We start from the raw sequence: 18,485 nt of genomic DNA, 5'->3' as shown, positions 1-18,485 counted from the left end.
TTTTTGCAGTTGGTGATTCTGTTTCAGCAGGGGGCTGTGCTGGTTCATCAATTTCAGCAGGTTCTGGTTCAGTTGGGGCAATTTCAGCAGTTTCTGGTTTTTGGACAGCAGCAGGGGATGCAAGCATCTGCCGTCTTGCGGACAGCAGTGATTGGGGCAGGTGGACAGCAGTTGCTGTCTTTATTTTCTACAGTTTAGACAGCAGGTACAAAAGTTGTTTCAACAACAATTTCTGAATCTCTGATAGTAGTTGCTGTCTCTTGGACAGCAGCAGCTTCAACAAGTGTTGTTTGGGCAGCAGTTGTTGATGAGGATGGCCTTGAGGCTTGGTTCCTCGGATTGGCTTGCTTCCTTAATTGCTTGGCTGTACACTCTATTTCTGGATCGTAAAGTAGAGTATCTTTGCTTCCAGACCTGGTCATGAAAAATAAATTAGCTAAATCAATTCCTCGGCAACGGCGCCAATTTTTGACTGTGCGGTTGTCGAAGCCGGTCAAAAATAACCTTTTTGGTTATCCATAATTTTACAACTGTAGATAGTGGTAAAAGGATCGAATCCATAGGGAATTGATACTTACTTATTTTTCTAATCAAGACCAAGTAAATAAATAGACAATAAAAGTAAATTGGGGGTTTTTGAGGTTTGACGACTAAACTAGAATTATAAATAGCAAAGTAAAGCAAGTAATTAAGTAAAGAGAATTCAATATGAGAAAAGCTCTAGTTGAAGAATTGGAACCACTTTAGTTGTTGGAATTGATCATTGATGCTTATATCCTTTTATTTGGCTCAATAAATTAGTTATGGAGGTGGAAGACGCTTCTCACCTCCATATCCCTTCTTAAGCATAGGTTAATTAGGGAACGTCCTCTAATTAACCACTAATCAACAAGTTGCCAAGGAACGTCCTTGGGCCTTTGGTATCTAACGACTGTTAATTACATTAAGAAATAGAGAGATCTAATTCTAGCTACCCAAACGTATGGTGATATTGTTAGATTATGCAATTTCCTAGGTTTTTACACCAAGGGTTACTGGTGTTTGAATAATTCAAGCAATTACGGACTTCAAACTATCCAAACTAACAAATTATCACTTTGCAATCAAGAATCAATGGGCCCTATTGATCTAAATAACAAAGCAATAATAGAATTCAACATCAAATTGCATAAATATTGATAAATAAAATATTAACAAAATATGTTTAGATCTCCCAATCCATAAACAACTAAAGTTTCATCTAATTTTCAACTAGAAATAAGGGTTTCAGCCACTTATGGTTGAAACAAACATAAAAGAAAAGAAAGAAAGCAAGAAAAAAGAAGAGGAAGGGCCGGCTAGGGGGCGCGGCTGCCGGAGAAGTTCCTGCCGAAGATGTTGATTAGATCTAAAGATGATAGGTGCTAGTTTGCTGTCTTCTATTTATAGATGAAGGGCTGCCCTAATTTCCTTGTTTGGATTGGATTTCTTTTCCCAATTGGAGTTGAATTCTTGGAAGGTAATTATATTTTAATGAGATTTGGCTTCCTAAATATGTGGGATTAAGCATTGAAGTGCCTTGAAGGGTTGTTGAGCTGTCCTCACGTGTTTGGTGTGAAGAGGACTTCTTGAAGATTCAAAATTTGAATTTCCCGCAATCTGCTGTCTGCTGTCGCAAGTGTTGTTTGCCCGGGTTGTTTGGACAAACAGCTTGGACAAACAGTCTGTCTTCCCTTCTGTTTGTGCACTGCTTCTGTCCTGTTTGCCCAGTCTTTTTGGGCAAACAGTCTGGTAAAATAGCAGGTTATTCTTCTCCCATTTCAGCTTCAACTTGGATTTGGGCAAATCAGCTTGTCCTCTTTTGCTCTCTTTTGGGCAGTTTTAAGGTCATTTTTATCGAATTGCCCTTTTACACTATTTTCTGCAAAATAAGATCAAAACCATAAAATTAGGCAGAAAATGTATAAATTAACATAAATAACAATATAAAAAATGGGTCTAAATTTGACTCTATCACTCATTAATGAGCCTATAAAATTTCCTCACCACCGGTCTCTCTACTGAGATATGGGATAAACTGCCAAGTGATTTCCGGCTGAGAGCATCTGCTACTACATTTGCCTTTAACTGGATGATACTGGATCTTGCAATCATAATCACTAAGCAGTTCTACCCATTTTCTCTGCCTCAGGTTCAACTCTTTTTGACTCAAGATGTGTTGCAAACTTTTATGATCTGTAAAGATCTCACATTTTACCCCATACAGGTAATGCCTCCACATCTTGAGTGCAAAGATCACAGCTGCCATCTCTAGATCGTGTGTAGGATAATTTAACTCGTGCTTCTTCAGCTGTCTAGAAGTATAAGCAACTACCTTTCATTCTGCATCAACACACAACCTAGTCCCACTCGGGATGCATCACAAAACATTGTGAAATCTTCATTACTGGTAGGCAGAGCTATCACCGTTGCTGACGTTAGTCTTCTCTTTAGCTCTTTAAAACTTTCCTCACACTGTTCTGACCAAACAAACCTCTGATTCTTTTTGGTCAACCTGGTCATAGGAGCGGCAATTTTTGAGAAATCCTGGACAAACCTCCTGTAATAACCTGCCAAACCCAAAAAGTTTTTAATCTCAGTTACTGTAGTGGGTCTGGACCAGTTAGCTACAACTTCTACTTTCTTGGGGTCTACCTCGATTCCCTTTTCTGACACTAGATGCCCCAAGAAAGAGATACTCCTCAACCAGAACTCACATTTAGAGAACTTGGCGTACAAGCCATGTTCCCTCAAGGTTTGCAATACAATCCTCAGATGATGGGCATGCTCCTCTGTGTTTCTGGAATACACTAAGATATCGTCAATGAAAACAATAACAAAGTGATCCAGAAACTGGCTAAAAACTCTGTTCATGAGATTCATGAATGCTGCAGGGGCATTGGTTAACCCGAATGACATCACTAGGAACTCATAATGCCCATATCTAGTCTTGAAAGCTGTTTTAGGCACATCTTCATCTCTGACCCTCAGCTGATGATACCCGGATCTCAAATCTATTTTGGAAAAACAATCGGCTCCTGCTAGCTGGTCAAACATATCATCGATCCTGGGTAACAGATACTTGTTCTTGGTAGTGACTTTGTTCAACTGTTTGTAGTCGATATAAAGTCTAAGGGATTCATCATTCTTTTTCACAAATAAAACCGGAGCACCCCAGGGCGAGGTACTAGGTCGAATGAAACCCTTATCTACCAATTCTTGCAACTGTTTTTTCAACTCCTTTAACTCTGCAGGTACCATCCTGCAAGGAGGAATAGAGATGGCTCTGGTCCCGGGCATTACTTAAATTTCGAACTCTATCTCTCTAGCAAGTGGTAAACCTGGTAGCTCGTTCCGGAAAATGTCAAGAAACTCTTTGACTACTGGCACTGAAGCTGGTTGCCTAACCTGACCATTAACCTCTCTGACATGAGCAAAAAACCCCTGACAACCCCTCCTAAGCAACCTATGAGCCTGCAGGGCAGATATCAAACCTCTAGGCATCCCTATCTTGTCTCCTCTGAAGACGACCTCCGATCCATCTTGTTCTCTGAAACTGACTACCTTGTCTCTGTAGTCCAAGGTAGCACCATGAGTAGAGAGCCAATCCATCCCTAGAATGACGTCAAAATCAGTCAAATCTAAAACCACAAGGTCAGCTGGAAGGCACTTATCCTCAACAAAGACTAGACTGAACCGACAGACTGACTCTGCCATAGATGGATCACACTTGGACTCACTGACCCAAAGAGAACACTCTAGCCCAGAAGCTATCAAACCCAAACTGTCTACGGCTCTCAGAGAAACAAAAGAATGAGAGGCACCAGGGTCCATAAGAGCATACACATCAGAACACCCAATAGTGAGTTTACCTGACACCACTGTGTTCGATGTGTTGGCCTCTTGCTGTGTCATGGTAAAGATCCGTGCTGGAGCTGAAGGACCTTCTCCTTGGGAACCTGCTGAAGAAGAGGCTGTCCCTCTCCCTCGACCTCGCCCTTTGCCCTGAGATGTGGCTAAAGCTGTTGGCTGAGCCACGCTGCCAGAAACTGTCTGCTGGGACTGTACCATTATAGCTGCATTAGGACACTCACGTACCATGTGCCCCTCCTGTCCGCATCTGAAACAAGCTGTAGTCCCAAACTGACAAAGCCCTTTGTGCGGCTTACCGCACCTCACACATCCAGAGCTATCCGAATCAGAGCTTGAACCACTACCCATTCCCAGACCGGACTTCAATCTGCTCCAATACTTGTTCTTCTTCAGCTTCTTAGTGGATCTATTCCACTTTTTACTTCCTGTGGCGGCTGCACTCAGAGAGAAGAGATCAAATTTCCCCATACTCGGGGTTTTGGAATCCGAGGACTGTGCCACCTGTTGTTTCACTGTCCATTTTCCTAGTTGCATCCACTATAGTGTGGAAGCTTTCTCTCTCTGCTGCTTAGATCGATGTGAGCCTCACATCCTGTCTTTTGAAAAACAACATGTATCACATAAACATTAGCATCATATGGTTCATGTGGACACACATGAACCCACATCATGTACATAACATATCATCAATGCACATGCATACTATCATGGCATTACGCATCATCATACATTCTATCCTAGTGGACATGATTTTTCCTAATGTGCTTGCTCTTCTATAACATCTATGAGGGCCAAAACTTTAGGTCCGACCATATGAACCTAGGGCTCTGATACCACTCTGTAACAACCCGGAAACCGGACCGCTACCGACGCTAGGATTTAGATCGACTTAAGATCGCCGGAACCCGTAGCAAGCCTACTATACCTCCTATGTACCTGATGAAATCCCATACATGATCATACATCATCCAAAAACTTAAACATTTCGTGGAACCAAGCTCAACCTGTACATGTATCATACTGAAAACATAAAACCCATACTAGAGCTCTCATCAAATGCTCTAGTATGGTTAACATCACATGCCTCAAGTTTGGCTCAAACATAACTCAAAATTAAAACTTTTACATAAGGATCATGTTAACGGGGATTACAAGGATAAAAACTAAGGCAAAGCACAATTCTAATCTATTATACAATACATGTTCACAACTATTCTATTACATATGTCTATACCAGCTACTATGCCGACTTCCCGAGCTATCTTCGACCCTACAAGCCTGGGGTTAGGGGAAAGGGATAAGCTACAAGAGCCTAGTGAGCAGAATATAAAAACAGTTAAATAAACATATGCTCGTATGAAATGCATTACAGCACAAACAATTCACATCAAGATGGACTTGTCATCAGTAACCCTCTACATATTCCAATGTGTCCGGTCCTCGATGGAACTCCTCAGGACTTTTGCTTAAACATAACATAACATATCCATAATGCCAGGGGCATAGAATGGGCAAGCCCTGATCTTTCCCTTACATAGTGTCAGGGGCATAGAATGGGCAAGCCTTGGTCTTTCCGTATCATATCATATCATAACATCTCGAGGGCTAGTGGGTCATCTAACATCCATCCACAACAACAGAATTATACAATACATCATATTCGTGAGTTCTAATGTAAACAGCCTAATACATAAATATGGCATTCGTGATGTGTGAACATGCTTAAAAAGTTTGATTACTTTAAAACAATAGATTAGTTTAGTTCTACTCACCTTTGGCTGATATTCGCCTAAAACGGATGCAGTTATCTCACTGTAGACCTCTACAGTCTTCCAGGTCCGATCCTACATAGATGGACTTAAATGAGGGACCAAACATAACTATTACATGACTCTAAACAACTCCCCAAAAACCCCCTAAAACATAACAAAACATGCATATAAAACAAGCAAAGGAAGGCTAGGCAGGGGACTTTCAGTGGCAGGTTCGGCGGCCGAAGGTCCCTTACAGAACCGAAAGTCAGGGACTTTAGGGGGCAGGTTCGGCGGCCTAAACTCCACACAGATCCGAAAGTCAGCAACCTTCGGGGGCAGGTTTGGTGGCTTAAACCCCTTCACAAATCCGAAAGTCTATGCTTTCGGGGGCAGGTTGGGCGGCCAAAAGGCTGCCTCCTCAAGCAGGTTCGCGCGGCTGAACCTGGGTTCTCTAGCAAGGCAGAACCTGATTCTGCCCTATGCATACAACCACCCAACTCTCCAATCCTCACACCCAACTCCTCAAAAACATACATACTCACTCATCGTGCATAAGGGGCTTAAAAACTAGCCTAATCCCCAACAAGCAACAACAAAAACAACACAAGAGCAAAGATTCATCAATAACCCAACTCAAACCCTATAACTTTAGATCTAACCATTTCATGCATTTTTAACCCTTTACCCCTTCTTAAAACTTGATTAAAACATAAGAAAACCAGAGATTTGGGCTTACCCCTTGGAGATCTAAGGGTAACAGCAACCCAAACTTGGAGATGAGAGGAAAATGATCTACGGAGGTCTCCAAGGTTTAAAAATTTAGATTCAACTCAAATCTTCAAAAAGAAGGCAAAACTCATGAATTTCTTAAGAGATTTGAAGGAAAAACAATAAAGCATCAAAGGGTGGCAATGACTCACCTCTGCCCGAAAATAGAGAGAAAACCCTCACATTTTTGGGCTGAAGGTCTCTTATAGGTGGTTGGACAGACCACCTTTGGGGGCCGAAAGGGGAAGTCCCGCGGCGGCACCACCTTCGGCGGCCGAACCTGGTTTTTCCTTCCAAAACTATTTTCTTTCCTTTTTAACTTAAAGCCTTAAAATCATTTTAAGAAAAACTTGTTTTACCATTCTAGAGAGATTCCAGCCTCGAGATTCCAGGCTCCAACGGGGATTCCGTCGGAAGATTGGAATTCCGACGCCGGAGTCTAGCCGGGTATTACAGTAAGCCTGCCCTGTCTGAGGTATAAGAACTCCCTCCTTCTTTCCTCGATATATAAGGTCCCAATATATTTCTTCTTAAACTCTATCAAAAAGAATTCCCAAGTCTGTCACTCTGGTCGAACTATCTATATTAATATTGTCCACCATCTATAGACTTCATCTTTTAGTAATGATATTGCACACATTAAACTCTCTACTGGTGAACACTGTTGTTGTTGTAAAACCCTTTCTATACTTTCTAACTAGAATTTTGCAGCTGAAGGATCATCTTCCTTTTTATCTCTAAACTCTATAGCACCATACTTCTTGAGTTTTTCTATTGAGGGCCTAGATTGTGCCTGGGTTACAACAGGTGGGGGAACCTAGACTGCTACAGATGGTGGTGGTGGTACCTCTGGCACATTTTGTGAAATCCTCCTAAGCAACTCAACTATTTGCTAAAATAATGAATCTTGCCCTAGTCCACCAGCAGTAGCAAGTGGAGGAGCAGCAGTAGGTGCAACTGCCTCAGAGGGATCATGACTCTCTACCTCTTCATCTAATGCTCTCTGTGACTCAAATGACATCTTCTATTATACGTAAAGACACAAAGAAAAGATCTACATTAGAACCATATTATAGCTGTAACTGATTTTGGCATGTACCTATACTACATATATACACATACATACTATCACCTAGAATCGCCTAAATCTTTGCTCTGACACCACTAATTGTAACACCCCCTACCCTATCAAAGTGTAGGCAGAACAAGGACTGTCACAAACTATACATTTTTATATATATCAAAACTAAACAATTTTCTTTATCTATAATTACTAAGTTATTAAGTAGTTCAAATAAATTTCATAAAGTGATTAAAGTAAATGTGAGATTTTAAACCAAAATTTTGGCAGAGTTTCCTCTGTTTCATCAGTATTTTAATCTATAGTACATTTGAAAGTCACACTTATAATTATACTATCAGCTGTCATTTGATATCTTACTATTCTTTAATTTAGCACACATTTCATAACAACATCACCCCTTATTTTTCCATGAATATCATCACATGCAAACGCTTAGCTCTTTTTCTTTATCTATACATAATTACATTATTTGATTTACATAACCTCCATAACCCACTCTATTTAATATGTACATACCAAAATATAACTGTACTATGACGCAGAGACTCAAACTACCGGCTATGGTAATGGTCTTGAAGTCTGATGTAGATATCTGACGACCTCCCCTGTGCCTACTTTATCTATAACATGCATGAGATAAAAATTAACATACTAAGTTAATGCTATGCTCAATGGGTGATTGCAAACAAATAATAAAATAAAACAAGCGTATTTATATATATAGATAATTAACTAAATAATTACAAACTTGTCAAATGTAGTTAACATGATACAAAGCATACTTGTCAAACTTCTTGGTATAAAATATGAGTGCCACATGTATCCTTGTGCACGACAATAATTTCCTTCACATTCAATAAAAAAAAAAAAGCATATTCTTTTGCCACTATTGCACATTTTATATTTATAACAAATCTCCATAGCTTAGTGTATGCAATAGATGCAGGCATGTTAACATTCTCTGATAATTTCACAAAATCGAGTATCAATCTTAATTAGGTTCTCAACCCTTATAAACACATAGTAGGATCGACTAGGTAGATAAGGAGTTACAACGGTAGGCACAGGGTGCCAAACAGTAGGCTTAGAGGCCAAAACTGTGATACTAGAGCTTTGTGGCCATGCTTATGAGGTACCTTGTATGTAACCTCAAATATAGATTATGTATTGATAGCAGTACTGCGAACTCTGTATGTTTATATGGCATGCCATACCCTTAAGCTAACCTCAACTCCTATTAAGTTTACCAGGACTAAGTATCATTAATTCAAGTATCAATTGTTCAACCAAAATGCATGTCATTTGAAACTATTTGAATTCATTTCCAAAGTACATATATCATATGCCAAGATTAACAAGATGAGAAACTCATGGCAAAATAGTACAAAACTTTATTGACTTAGCATTCCAATATTACGTCAAGTCAATTCACTTGCATTTCGTTGTATTAATAAGTAAAGAATGACAAGTTTTACTCAAATCATCATGCACAAATAGGTGTTATTATCAAGCAAGCACGTGCAAAAATCAAATACGATAAGCATGCACGTGCGTAATTCTTACCGATTAAGCAAGCATGTCAATTTTTATACATTCCAATTTAAGAGAACTGCATTCTGCCATGTATTGCATTAACTTTTCAAGCAGTTTAAAGTTACAATTTGACTTAAGTTTCTTCATAACAAATGTGTATTTATGTCTTATCTTTCCAACAAGTTATAATTCATACAAATCTGATCACTCTAAATTAAGTTATAAATTTTTCATTATAAGCTGCTCAATAAGGTCTTAACCAGTCCAGTATTAGTACTTGTTTATAGTATCACAAAATATATCCGCTTCATATATTTTCATACAAATTCAAGCTTAAGTGTCTTCTACAAAGTTTTAGGTATACGTCTTAAGATTACTTTGGCACTGGCCTTAACTAATTTTATTGAGTATATAATTAGTTATGGTATAATTAATACACTCTGTTTTGGATGCTCTATCACTGTGTCCAGTTTAGGTACACTTGCAATTTACATCATCTCACCTACAGATTCATAATTTTCTCAACCACTGAAAGTCTTAGCTCTTTGTCTCAGCTTTCATTTGGTATATTTTAGACCTAATTTTAATAACTACAAAATAAGTTATGAAGTTGTTAACACAAGCTGCTCTGTTAAAATCTATCATGCCAGGTTTGCACTTTTAGTTTTCATGTTAAATTTCTTTACTTTAAGCCTTTCAAAAACTATTTTAACATTCATATAACATATTTACACAATCAAAGCAACATTTCCATTAAGTAAAATCAATCTCTAATTTCGTATATTTATGATAAAATCAAAGGAAAACAGAAAATCATACAAACACCAAACCTTTATTGAATTTCTCTTTCTTTTCCACTTCTACTCTCTAGCTATCTCCTTTCCCTTTGATGTTCCTTTTCCTTTGATGTTCCTTCACCTAGGTCAATTTATATCTTAGAAAAGGATTGAAAAAATTGAAAATTAAAGCTTTATAATTCAATTTCATGCATGAAGAAGTGAGAAGATGTTATTTCCTACACATTTCAAAGTTCACCTTTGATTTTCAAGCTTGGTGTATGTGGAACCTTAAACTTTTCTTCTTCAATTCTTGCAATATATGGCTCTTCCTTTAGCTCTTGGTCTTAGGGTGAATTTTAATTAAAGTAAGAAGTTGATTTGGTGAGAGTTTGGTTTGGATTTGGTGGAAGAACGAAAAAGCAAAATCTTCACTTTTCAATAGCATAAGGTGCGACAATAAGATGGGTGGAGAAGACAACCCATTTTTCATTTTTCTTTGTCATTTCTTTCATGCTTAGTTAGGTGACACATGGAGGTTTTAGGTGAAGTGGTGAAAAATATGAAGGACTAAACTGAATTTTATCTTTAAACTTTCCATATTCACACTTTAACCTACTAAACTCTTTACCATGTTTCAATTTAGTTTTTGAACTTTCAATATTCATAGATAACCTACTAAATTATGCTTTTAGCTTTTAGAAGTCTTTTTCACTTAAGTAAACATGTCAGATTTTAACAAGCACTTGAAACAAGCATGTCGGGAAACCGTAAGCACCTCCCAAAAGTGACTCGTTTCCAACTCGCTAATCATACTGTCTACTTTATTTCTGGATATGCCCGTTTCTTTATTTGAGTTTTCTATGATTCAGTTATTAGCAATTTAGAGTTATGTTAGCACCTCCCCTAAGTAGCTCAGGATAAGCTAACACCTCCCCTAATATCATTTGCTCTAATAGTGAAATAGTCTAACCCATACCTAGTCATGTCACTATTCGTAACTATGGGTTTCATGATGTTACACTATTATAATCTAATATCCCCATGCAAGCTGGAGAATGTATGTTAATCATTTCCAGCTTGGAGATAAAGTAGTGGAAAGAAGACACTGCTAGAGGTTTTGTGTAAATGTCAGCAAGCTGTGATGTGGAGGATATAGGTAGTAGATGGATGAGACTTGAAGCTGCACTTTTCCGGACAATGTGACAGTCAAGTTCAATATGTTTTGTTCTTTCATGAAAGGTGGGATTAGCTGCAATGTGTAATGCAGACTGTTTGTCACAGCGGAGGCTAACAGGAAGTTTGTGAGAGATCTGTATATCACCCATGAGATAAACTAGCCATTGGATTTCACAAGTAACGGCTGCAAGGGCCCTATATTCTGCTTTAGAAAATGATCTGCTGATAGTGCTTTGCTTCTTAGATTTCTAGCTGATGAGTGATTCTCCTAGGTATATGCTAAACCCAATAATGGATCTTCTAGTGTCAATGCATCCTGCCCAATCAACATCACTAAATGCTTTAAAATGCATGGTAGAGGATGATGGAAAGAAAAGCCCTTCGCCAGGAGCTGACTTAATGTATCTGAGCAGTCTATGCAATGCTTTCTGATGTATGTCAGTAGGTTTAGAAAGAAACTGGCTAAGTTGCTGAGTGGAGAAAGCAATGTCCGACCTTGTATTATTGAGGTATATTAGTCTGCCAATCATTTTCCTGTAAGATACAGCTTCTTCCAATGAGAGTGGGGTGCCTGAGTCATTCCTAAGTTTTAAATGGAGTCCATTTGAGTGGAGGTAGGTTTTGAAGCTAAATAACTCGTATTAGATAAGATTTCCAAGGCATATTTCCTTTGACAGATGGAAATGCCTTTATTACTTCTTACTATCTCTAATCCAAGGAAGAACTTCAAATTCCCCAAATCTTTAATTTTGAAAGATATGCCCATAAATTGTTTAATCCTTAAAATCTCTGAGCTATCATTCCCTGCCAAGATCACATCATCAACATATACCAGAATAACAATAAAAGAAACATTATTCTTTCTTAGAAATAGTGAATAATCTGATTTGGATTGAGAGTAACCACAGTAAGAAGATCTTCAGATAATTTGGAGAACCATTGCATACTTGCCTGTTTTAATCCATATAGAGATTTTTGCAATTTGCAAAATTGATTAGGCTTGAAAGACTGAAATCCAGGGGGAGTAGCATATAAACTTCTTCATTGAGATCCCAATGATGGAATGCATTATTGACATCAAGTTGTTCTAAAAACCAATTATTTATGTCTGCTAAGGCTAGGATAAGTCTAATGGTAGTCATTTTTGCAACTGGGAAGAAAGTTTCAATGTAATCCAGTCCTTCTGTTTGTGTATAGCCCTTTGCTACAAGTCTTGCTTTAAACCTTTCAATACTGCCATCAGATTTATGCTTGATTTTATAAATACACTTACATCCGACAAGGATTTTATTTGGTGGTAAATCAATAGGAGACCAAGTGTGATTCTGTTCTAAGGCTTTAATTTCAGCATCCATTGCTTATCTCCATTATGGATATTTGATAGCTTGAGTGTAAGATTTTGGTTCAACAGAAGCAAACACAGATAAAATAAAATTTGAATAAGAAGGAGAAAGTTTCTGATAAGATAGGACTGAAGATAAAGGATATTTGACTGAGGAAAGATGACTTGCAACAACATGATTGCAGTGAAAGTCCTGTAAGTAGGATGATGGCTTCCTTTGTCTTGTAGAAGTCCTTGGTACTAAAATATTTGTAGTTGATGCTTCTTGAGATGAAATATATTGATATTGATAATGAATAGAAGAAGTGTCTTGTAGTTGAGGAAATTCTAGAAAGTCATAAATATTAGTTTCAAAAGGAAAATAAAACTGAACATTTCTTGATAAAATATTTCTCTAGAATGAAGATCCATGAGAATGAAGCCTTTGACTTCGGATTTGTATCCCAAAAAGATACATCTTCTAGCCCTTGAATCAAATTTATTTCTGTTGACAGCTGAGGTAGATGTAAATGAGAGACAACCAAACACTTTAAGATCTGCATAGTCAGGCTGTGATTGATACAAATTCTCAAAAGGTGATTTGTCTTTGAGAAGAGGTGTAGGTATTCTATTAATGAGAAATACAGAATGAATAACAACATAAGACGAAAAAATTTTAGGCAAGTGAGATTGAAATAGTAAAGCTCTAGCAATATTTAATATGTGTTGATGTTTTTTCTCAACAATGCCATTTTCTTGAGGTGTTTCTACACAAGTTGTTTGATGAATAATTCCTTTTGTATTAAAGAATTCTGTCATGAGAAATTCAGGACTATTATCTGTCCTTATGATTTTTAAAGTTGTGTTAAATTGATTTTCTATGAGATGAACAAAAGACTGTAAAATAGTCCTTGTTTCACCTTTTGATTTCATTAAGTAAACCCATGTGTGTCTAGATTATCTACAATAGTTAAAAAAATACTTATGACCATGAATTGAAGGTATAGAAAAGGCTCCCAATATGTCAGTATGAACAAGTTGAAACATTGCAGAACTAATAGAAGTGCTAAAACAGAAGGGAAGTTTCTTTTGTTTTGCATAATGACAGATGTCACAAGGATGATGTAAAGAATCAATAGGAATCAAAGAACATTTTTTATTTAAAACCATTAACCTAGAAATAGATGTCCAAGTCTATAGTGCCACAAAGTATTTCTAGAAAAAGAATGCGAAGAAACATTAATAGCTTTTACAGTAGCAGCGAAAGGAGAAAGTGGTGTGTGAGAATTTTGTAAGTATAAAGTCCTTCAACTACTTTAGCTGAACCAATCATCTTCAATGTAGTGAGATCCTGTATAAAGCATGAAGTACTCTTAAAAATAATGCAACACTGTAAGACAGCAGTTAATTTGGTATTAGATATGAGATTAAACGTAAATTCAGGAACATAAAGAACATCTGTCAAGAATAAAAATCTGGAGAAATGAACTGTTCCAAAAATGTATGCATGGACCTGAGTATCCATTTGGCAACTTTATTGAAATAGGTTTAATTTTCCTATGAGTTGAGAATATTGATAGAGGAACAGATGCGATCTGTTGCTCTTGTGTCCAAGATCCAAGTCTCAGAATTTGTATTTATCATGAATGAGTGATTACCTGAAGCTTCATTCTGAATAGAGGCTGAATTAGGAGCAGTAGGTGTGTCTGTAATGACTTGATTTACTAAAGAGGTAGCAATTGATACTGCTTAAGGTTGATGATCTATTAAAGATAATAATTTCTAGAATTGATCTTGGGTGAAACTCTTCTGATTCATTTGAATTTTTTCATTGATATCTTGGCTACTTTCAATAGCAATGACATTGTTAGCAGCATGTACAGGATGCTTGAACTTAAAACCTGGTAGAAACCTATGATTCTTATAGCAGGTATCTACTGTATGCCTTTGTTTGCCACGGTAAGTACAATATTTTACTAATCCTCCTCTCCCCTACCATACGAATTATGGTTATTGAACCCAGTTTGTTGAACTCTATTATACGAGTTTTAATTGCCAGAAATGTCATTTTTGACAGATTTAGTAGCAAAAGCCTTCACTTCTGATTGAACACCTGTTAACATTTGTCTTTCTCATTGCAAGACTAGGGAGAAAACCTTATGATGGAGGGAAGGGGTTCCATCATCAAGATTTGAGACTTTACATTGGCATATATTGCTCAGTAAGATCTTTCAAGAACCTTATCACATAATCATTGTTCATATACTGTTGTGCAATTTGAATAGCTCCACAATTACATGGATTATCACAAGTGCATGCAGGATAAGGTCTAAAATTGATCAATTCATCCCAGAGAATCTTTAATTGCGTAAAATAATCAGTCACAGAGAGCTCACCTTGCTTGAAATGGTATATTTCTTCTTGAAGATCAGAAATACGTATCATATTCCCTTATGAAAACCTATCTTTTAGATCATTCCAGACATCCACAGATTTGTCAATACAAATTACACTTTGTGCAATTGATGGAGAAAGAGATCGAGTGAGCCAAGAAACCACCATTGTGTTGCAACGTTCCCAAGTAGAGTATATTAGATCTGTTTTGCAAGAGGAGTTAAAGCCCCATCTATAAATTTGATCTTGTTTTTGGAGGCTAGAGCCATTTTCATCGCTCTTGCCTAAGAATGATAATTGCAACCCGTGAGCAGTAGAGATACCAATGCTAATACAGGATTCTCATTGGGGTGCAAGAAGTATGGATTAGATGGATTTTGTAAGTGATCATTAGCTGCATTGCAATTTGGTTGGTTGCCGAGAAGGATCTTGAAGAGAAATATTCTTAAGAAGAAACAAAAGGAAAGAGGAAAAAAAATCAAGAAAATAGCAACTCTCTTTGAATGAAGAGAATATAGTGGTCTGATACCATATTACAAAAAATTTGGAGAGAAAAGATGAAAGATTATCTTATTATTTTTTGATTCTGATATTATTATTTAATACTAACTATTTTAAAGATTTTTAAAGTTTATAAACGATGCTTATAAAAGGTAAAGGGAGAGGGAGAGATTTTCATTTTGGATTTATAAGCTAGTTTGATAAAAAAAAAAAATACATTTATTATATTATCCATACTAAATTATAAAATTTCACTAAATTTTTATTTTTCTTCATTATTTTAAAAAATTAACAAGAACTTTTATAAATTTAAAAATTATTTCTATTAATTTTAATAAAATTTATGTCTACACATTATTTATTATTATTTAAAATTAAGTTATATAATTTTTTCTCAATAAATTATATGATGTAATATGACTGAATGCTAATAAGTCTAAATTAGATTATAAGCACCTAGCGCTTATATTTGATGTATACAATTTACTTATGTCAAATGGTTTTTCTAATTTTTTTTTTTCATATTTGTGTTGCAAGAGAGATTTTTGCCTAAACAAATATACACATAGTCAATTTAATATTAATATGATGAATATAAACAAAAGATAAGTTTAATAAAATTTTTTTTCAAAAGAAAAAAAGTTAATTGAACACATAATAAAATCATAAATTCAATGATAAACTTCTAATCCTTAAAAACTTGAAGAAAAATCTTTTAATTGATTGCATCACATTGAGAAAATTTTCTTCCTTTGCCTATGATGATACAAAACCAGACATTATACTTCGACAATGAACAGAAAAATAAAATAGAAAATAAAAAGGAAAAGAAATTAGGTAAACAAATAATATATGCATAATAAATTTTTTAAAAAATCCACCACTTCCCAGCTCTCTCTCCCGTCTCTCCTTTTTTTTTTTTTTTTTTTTTCTGAAACCTTTCAGGCTCCATTAAATTTATGAAAAAACATGTCCTGTTCATCACTTCAGCATCAGTCTCCTCAATTTCAAGATGATTAGACAGAGACTAATCTAACATTTCTTGCCACGCTTGCAATCCAGTGCCCCTGCAAAGCGAGTAATCTTCGAAGCATATACTCCAGGCTTGGCTTTTATCAAATATTTTTTGCTTGGTGTGGTCGACAATTTTTGCCCGGATTCAACAAAGTAGGCCCCGTTCATGAATAGATCACCTTCTGATCTCCATATCCACTTCTTCCATTCAGCTTCTGTGGCATAGTCTCTCTTGGTCACCTGGATACATCAAAATTAACAACAAGGATTAGAAATTTTAAAAAAAAAAAATGAAGGAAGATTCCAATTATTTTGGATTTAGCTTCTGTTTTTACCTGTTTAAGATAAATGTTATTTGGTGCAATAAACTTATTTCCCTGGCTAATAATGGTAGGATGCATGCTTCCTCCAATGGCATACAGCTGCCAGTGGGTGTAGTCATTGTTAACCACATGGAAGAAACCCCATCTGCATCTTGGCATTCTCTGTACTAATCCCTGTCCAAAATGGTTGAATGCGACTGTTACTTGCATAAACTGATCGCCTGAGAAGCTGTCGCTTGCACCCAACAAGATCACCTGTAGATAAATTCATTACCCAGTTCAAGATTTGGACAACATTTTAATATACGATGTTTCAAGATTCAATGAACAAATCATAACCCAGTTCAACGTGAATCTTTCACTGCAGGCTTAACCTGGGGGAGATAGTAATTAATATCTTAATCGATGGGTCATGACCCAGTTAACGGATACAAAGCATGAGATCGAAGAGCTTACGTCGTTGTGGTGAGTGAAATGGGAATTTGAAATGGTGATTCCAGTGGATCCCTGAATTGCATCAATGAGACCATCGTGGCATCTTGACATAGAAACATGATCAATCCAAATGTTTGAGGATCCAAAGATGGAAATGCCATCTCCATCGCTCTGAGTCCTGAGTCCACAATGATCGGGTGCGTCCCTAATCATACCACCACTAGCAGGACCAATGTGATGGATACGGATTCCATGAATGATCACATTACTAACAAATTGTATGGTAATCCCAGCACCATAAGCAATATGCACATTAGCTCCTCTTCCATCAATGGTCTTATTGTCATTCACGATAAGCTCTTTCGACAACTTAATGTTCATATCTCTCGCAAATATGATCCACAATGGTTCCTTTTGGATCACTGCATGGCGCAAAGTTCCTGGTATAGGCTCCGCCACATTGTCGTCACGATTATTTGTGACCTCGTAGATTTTTCCAGCCTTTCCTCCGACGGCTCTACGTCCGAAACCAAGTCCACATTCTGCAAGACGTTTACGTTGATTGGACCAGTTGTCTTTGCACCTCCAGCAACGATCAATCGGGTTGGTTGCGTGGCATGGACCTTTATACAGGGTCTTTCCTTGTCTCAGGTTCCTCCTGGACTCGTTCATCTCTTTCTCCGTACCAGAGTCCCGAGTTCCATTTTTCGAGGAGTCCCAGGTTTCATTTTTCCACTTGTCATCAGAATCCCAAGTTCCATTGTTCGAGGAGTCCCCAATTCCAATTTCCCACTTTTCATCAGAATCCCAAGTTCCATTTTTCTCCTTGTCCCTGCATGAAGCAATTAAAATATTAGAGTTGTTTATGATACTGTTGTGAAAGTCTTGGAAATCAGCTTCAGGATTTCCATTAAAGCCGCATTAATAAAAAAAAAAATAATAAAAAAAAAAGGGGGAAAACAAATATATGTTGAAGAGAATGTAGATAGTTTGGATTAATTACTGGTTAAATTGAGAATCGAATTCTTGCGTGACTTCTAAAGGGTTTGGAATATAGGTGATCATCATATTTTTCTTAGCTTCCTGGGCTCGTCGTTTCCAGACATCATCGTACTGGACCATGTCTGCTGCTTCTAGGTATGGAATAATGATGACAAAAGAAACCACAAAGATCAATACTAACTTATTAGCCACTTCCATTTTTTGTTTTTTGTCACCTGCAATCTTTCTGGGTTTTTCTTTTCTTTTTTCTTTTTTTTTTTATTTTTTTGTCTCGCTTTGCTCCCAAATATAATAATAACAATAATAATAAAGAAAAAGAAAGAATACAAGACTTTCTATTGCCCTCTACTTTCTTTTTCTTTTTTTTTTTTTTTTTTTTTTATTTATGATCTGAAATAAACAAAAATAAGATAAAATAAAATAAAAATACCAAGGTAATAGATGGTCTAGGGTTGAACCCTGACACTAATTGGTGCAAAAGAAGATGTGGGTTCAGACCACTTCAGACCA

At 36.7% G+C, this 18,485-nt stretch overlaps 2 protein-coding genes and 1 long non-coding RNA gene across 3 annotated transcripts in view; 2 read left to right on the top strand and 1 right to left on the bottom strand.

Moving 5' to 3' along the window:
* LOC110601170 (FACT complex subunit SSRP1) overlaps window positions 1–16,493 on the top strand; it is a 35,606-nt gene extending 19,113 nt beyond the window's left edge. Inside the window, exon 17 of the mRNA XM_043951223.1 lies at window positions 16,264–16,493. Coding sequence (XP_043807158.1) covers window positions 16,264–16,283 — 20 coding nt within the window. The 3' untranslated portion in view covers window positions 16,284–16,493. The remainder of the gene's footprint in view (window positions 1–16,263) is intronic.
* On the top strand, window positions 10,068–15,168 carry LOC122721934. The gene is made up of 2 exons (XR_006348761.1): window positions 10,068–14,265; window positions 14,449–15,168. It is a non-coding gene; the product is annotated as an uncharacterized LOC122721934 (long non-coding RNA).
* On the bottom strand, window positions 16,112–18,237 carry LOC110601172 (pectate lyase). The gene is made up of 4 exons (XM_021738214.2): window positions 17,977–18,237; window positions 16,995–17,805; window positions 16,551–16,793; window positions 16,112–16,455 (listed from the first exon to the last, which is right to left on the bottom strand). The coding sequence occupies exons 1-4, from the start codon at window positions 18,171–18,173 to the stop codon at window positions 16,234–16,236; spliced, it is 1,473 nt and encodes a 490-aa protein (XP_021593906.1). The 5' UTR covers window positions 18,174–18,237; the 3' UTR covers window positions 16,112–16,233.
* Window positions 18,238–18,485: the final 248 nt, after the last annotated feature.

The sequence above is a fragment of the Manihot esculenta genome, chromosome 15, assembly GCF_001659605.2.
Source record: "Manihot esculenta cultivar AM560-2 chromosome 15, M.esculenta_v8, whole genome shotgun sequence".
NCBI classification, from domain to species: domain Eukaryota; kingdom Viridiplantae; phylum Streptophyta; class Magnoliopsida; order Malpighiales; family Euphorbiaceae; genus Manihot; species Manihot esculenta.
The sequence above is the reverse complement of the archived record's forward strand: the minus strand, read 5'-3'. Positions and strand labels throughout refer to the sequence as shown.

Excerpts from the sequence above, each read along its gene's own strand:
- LOC110601172 (XM_021738214.2), bottom strand. The coding sequence starts at position 18,173 with ATGGAAGTGGCTAATAAGTTAGTATTGATCTTTGTGGTTTCTTTTGTC. Across the intron at positions 17,806-17,976 it reads TTCGATTCTCAATTTAACCA|GGACAAGGAGAAAAATGGAA; the intron begins GTAATTAATCCA and ends TGCTTCATGCAG. Across the intron at positions 16,456-16,550 it reads ATAACATTTATCTTAAACAG|GTGACCAAGAGAGACTATGC; the intron begins GTAAAAACAGAA and ends TGATGTATCCAG.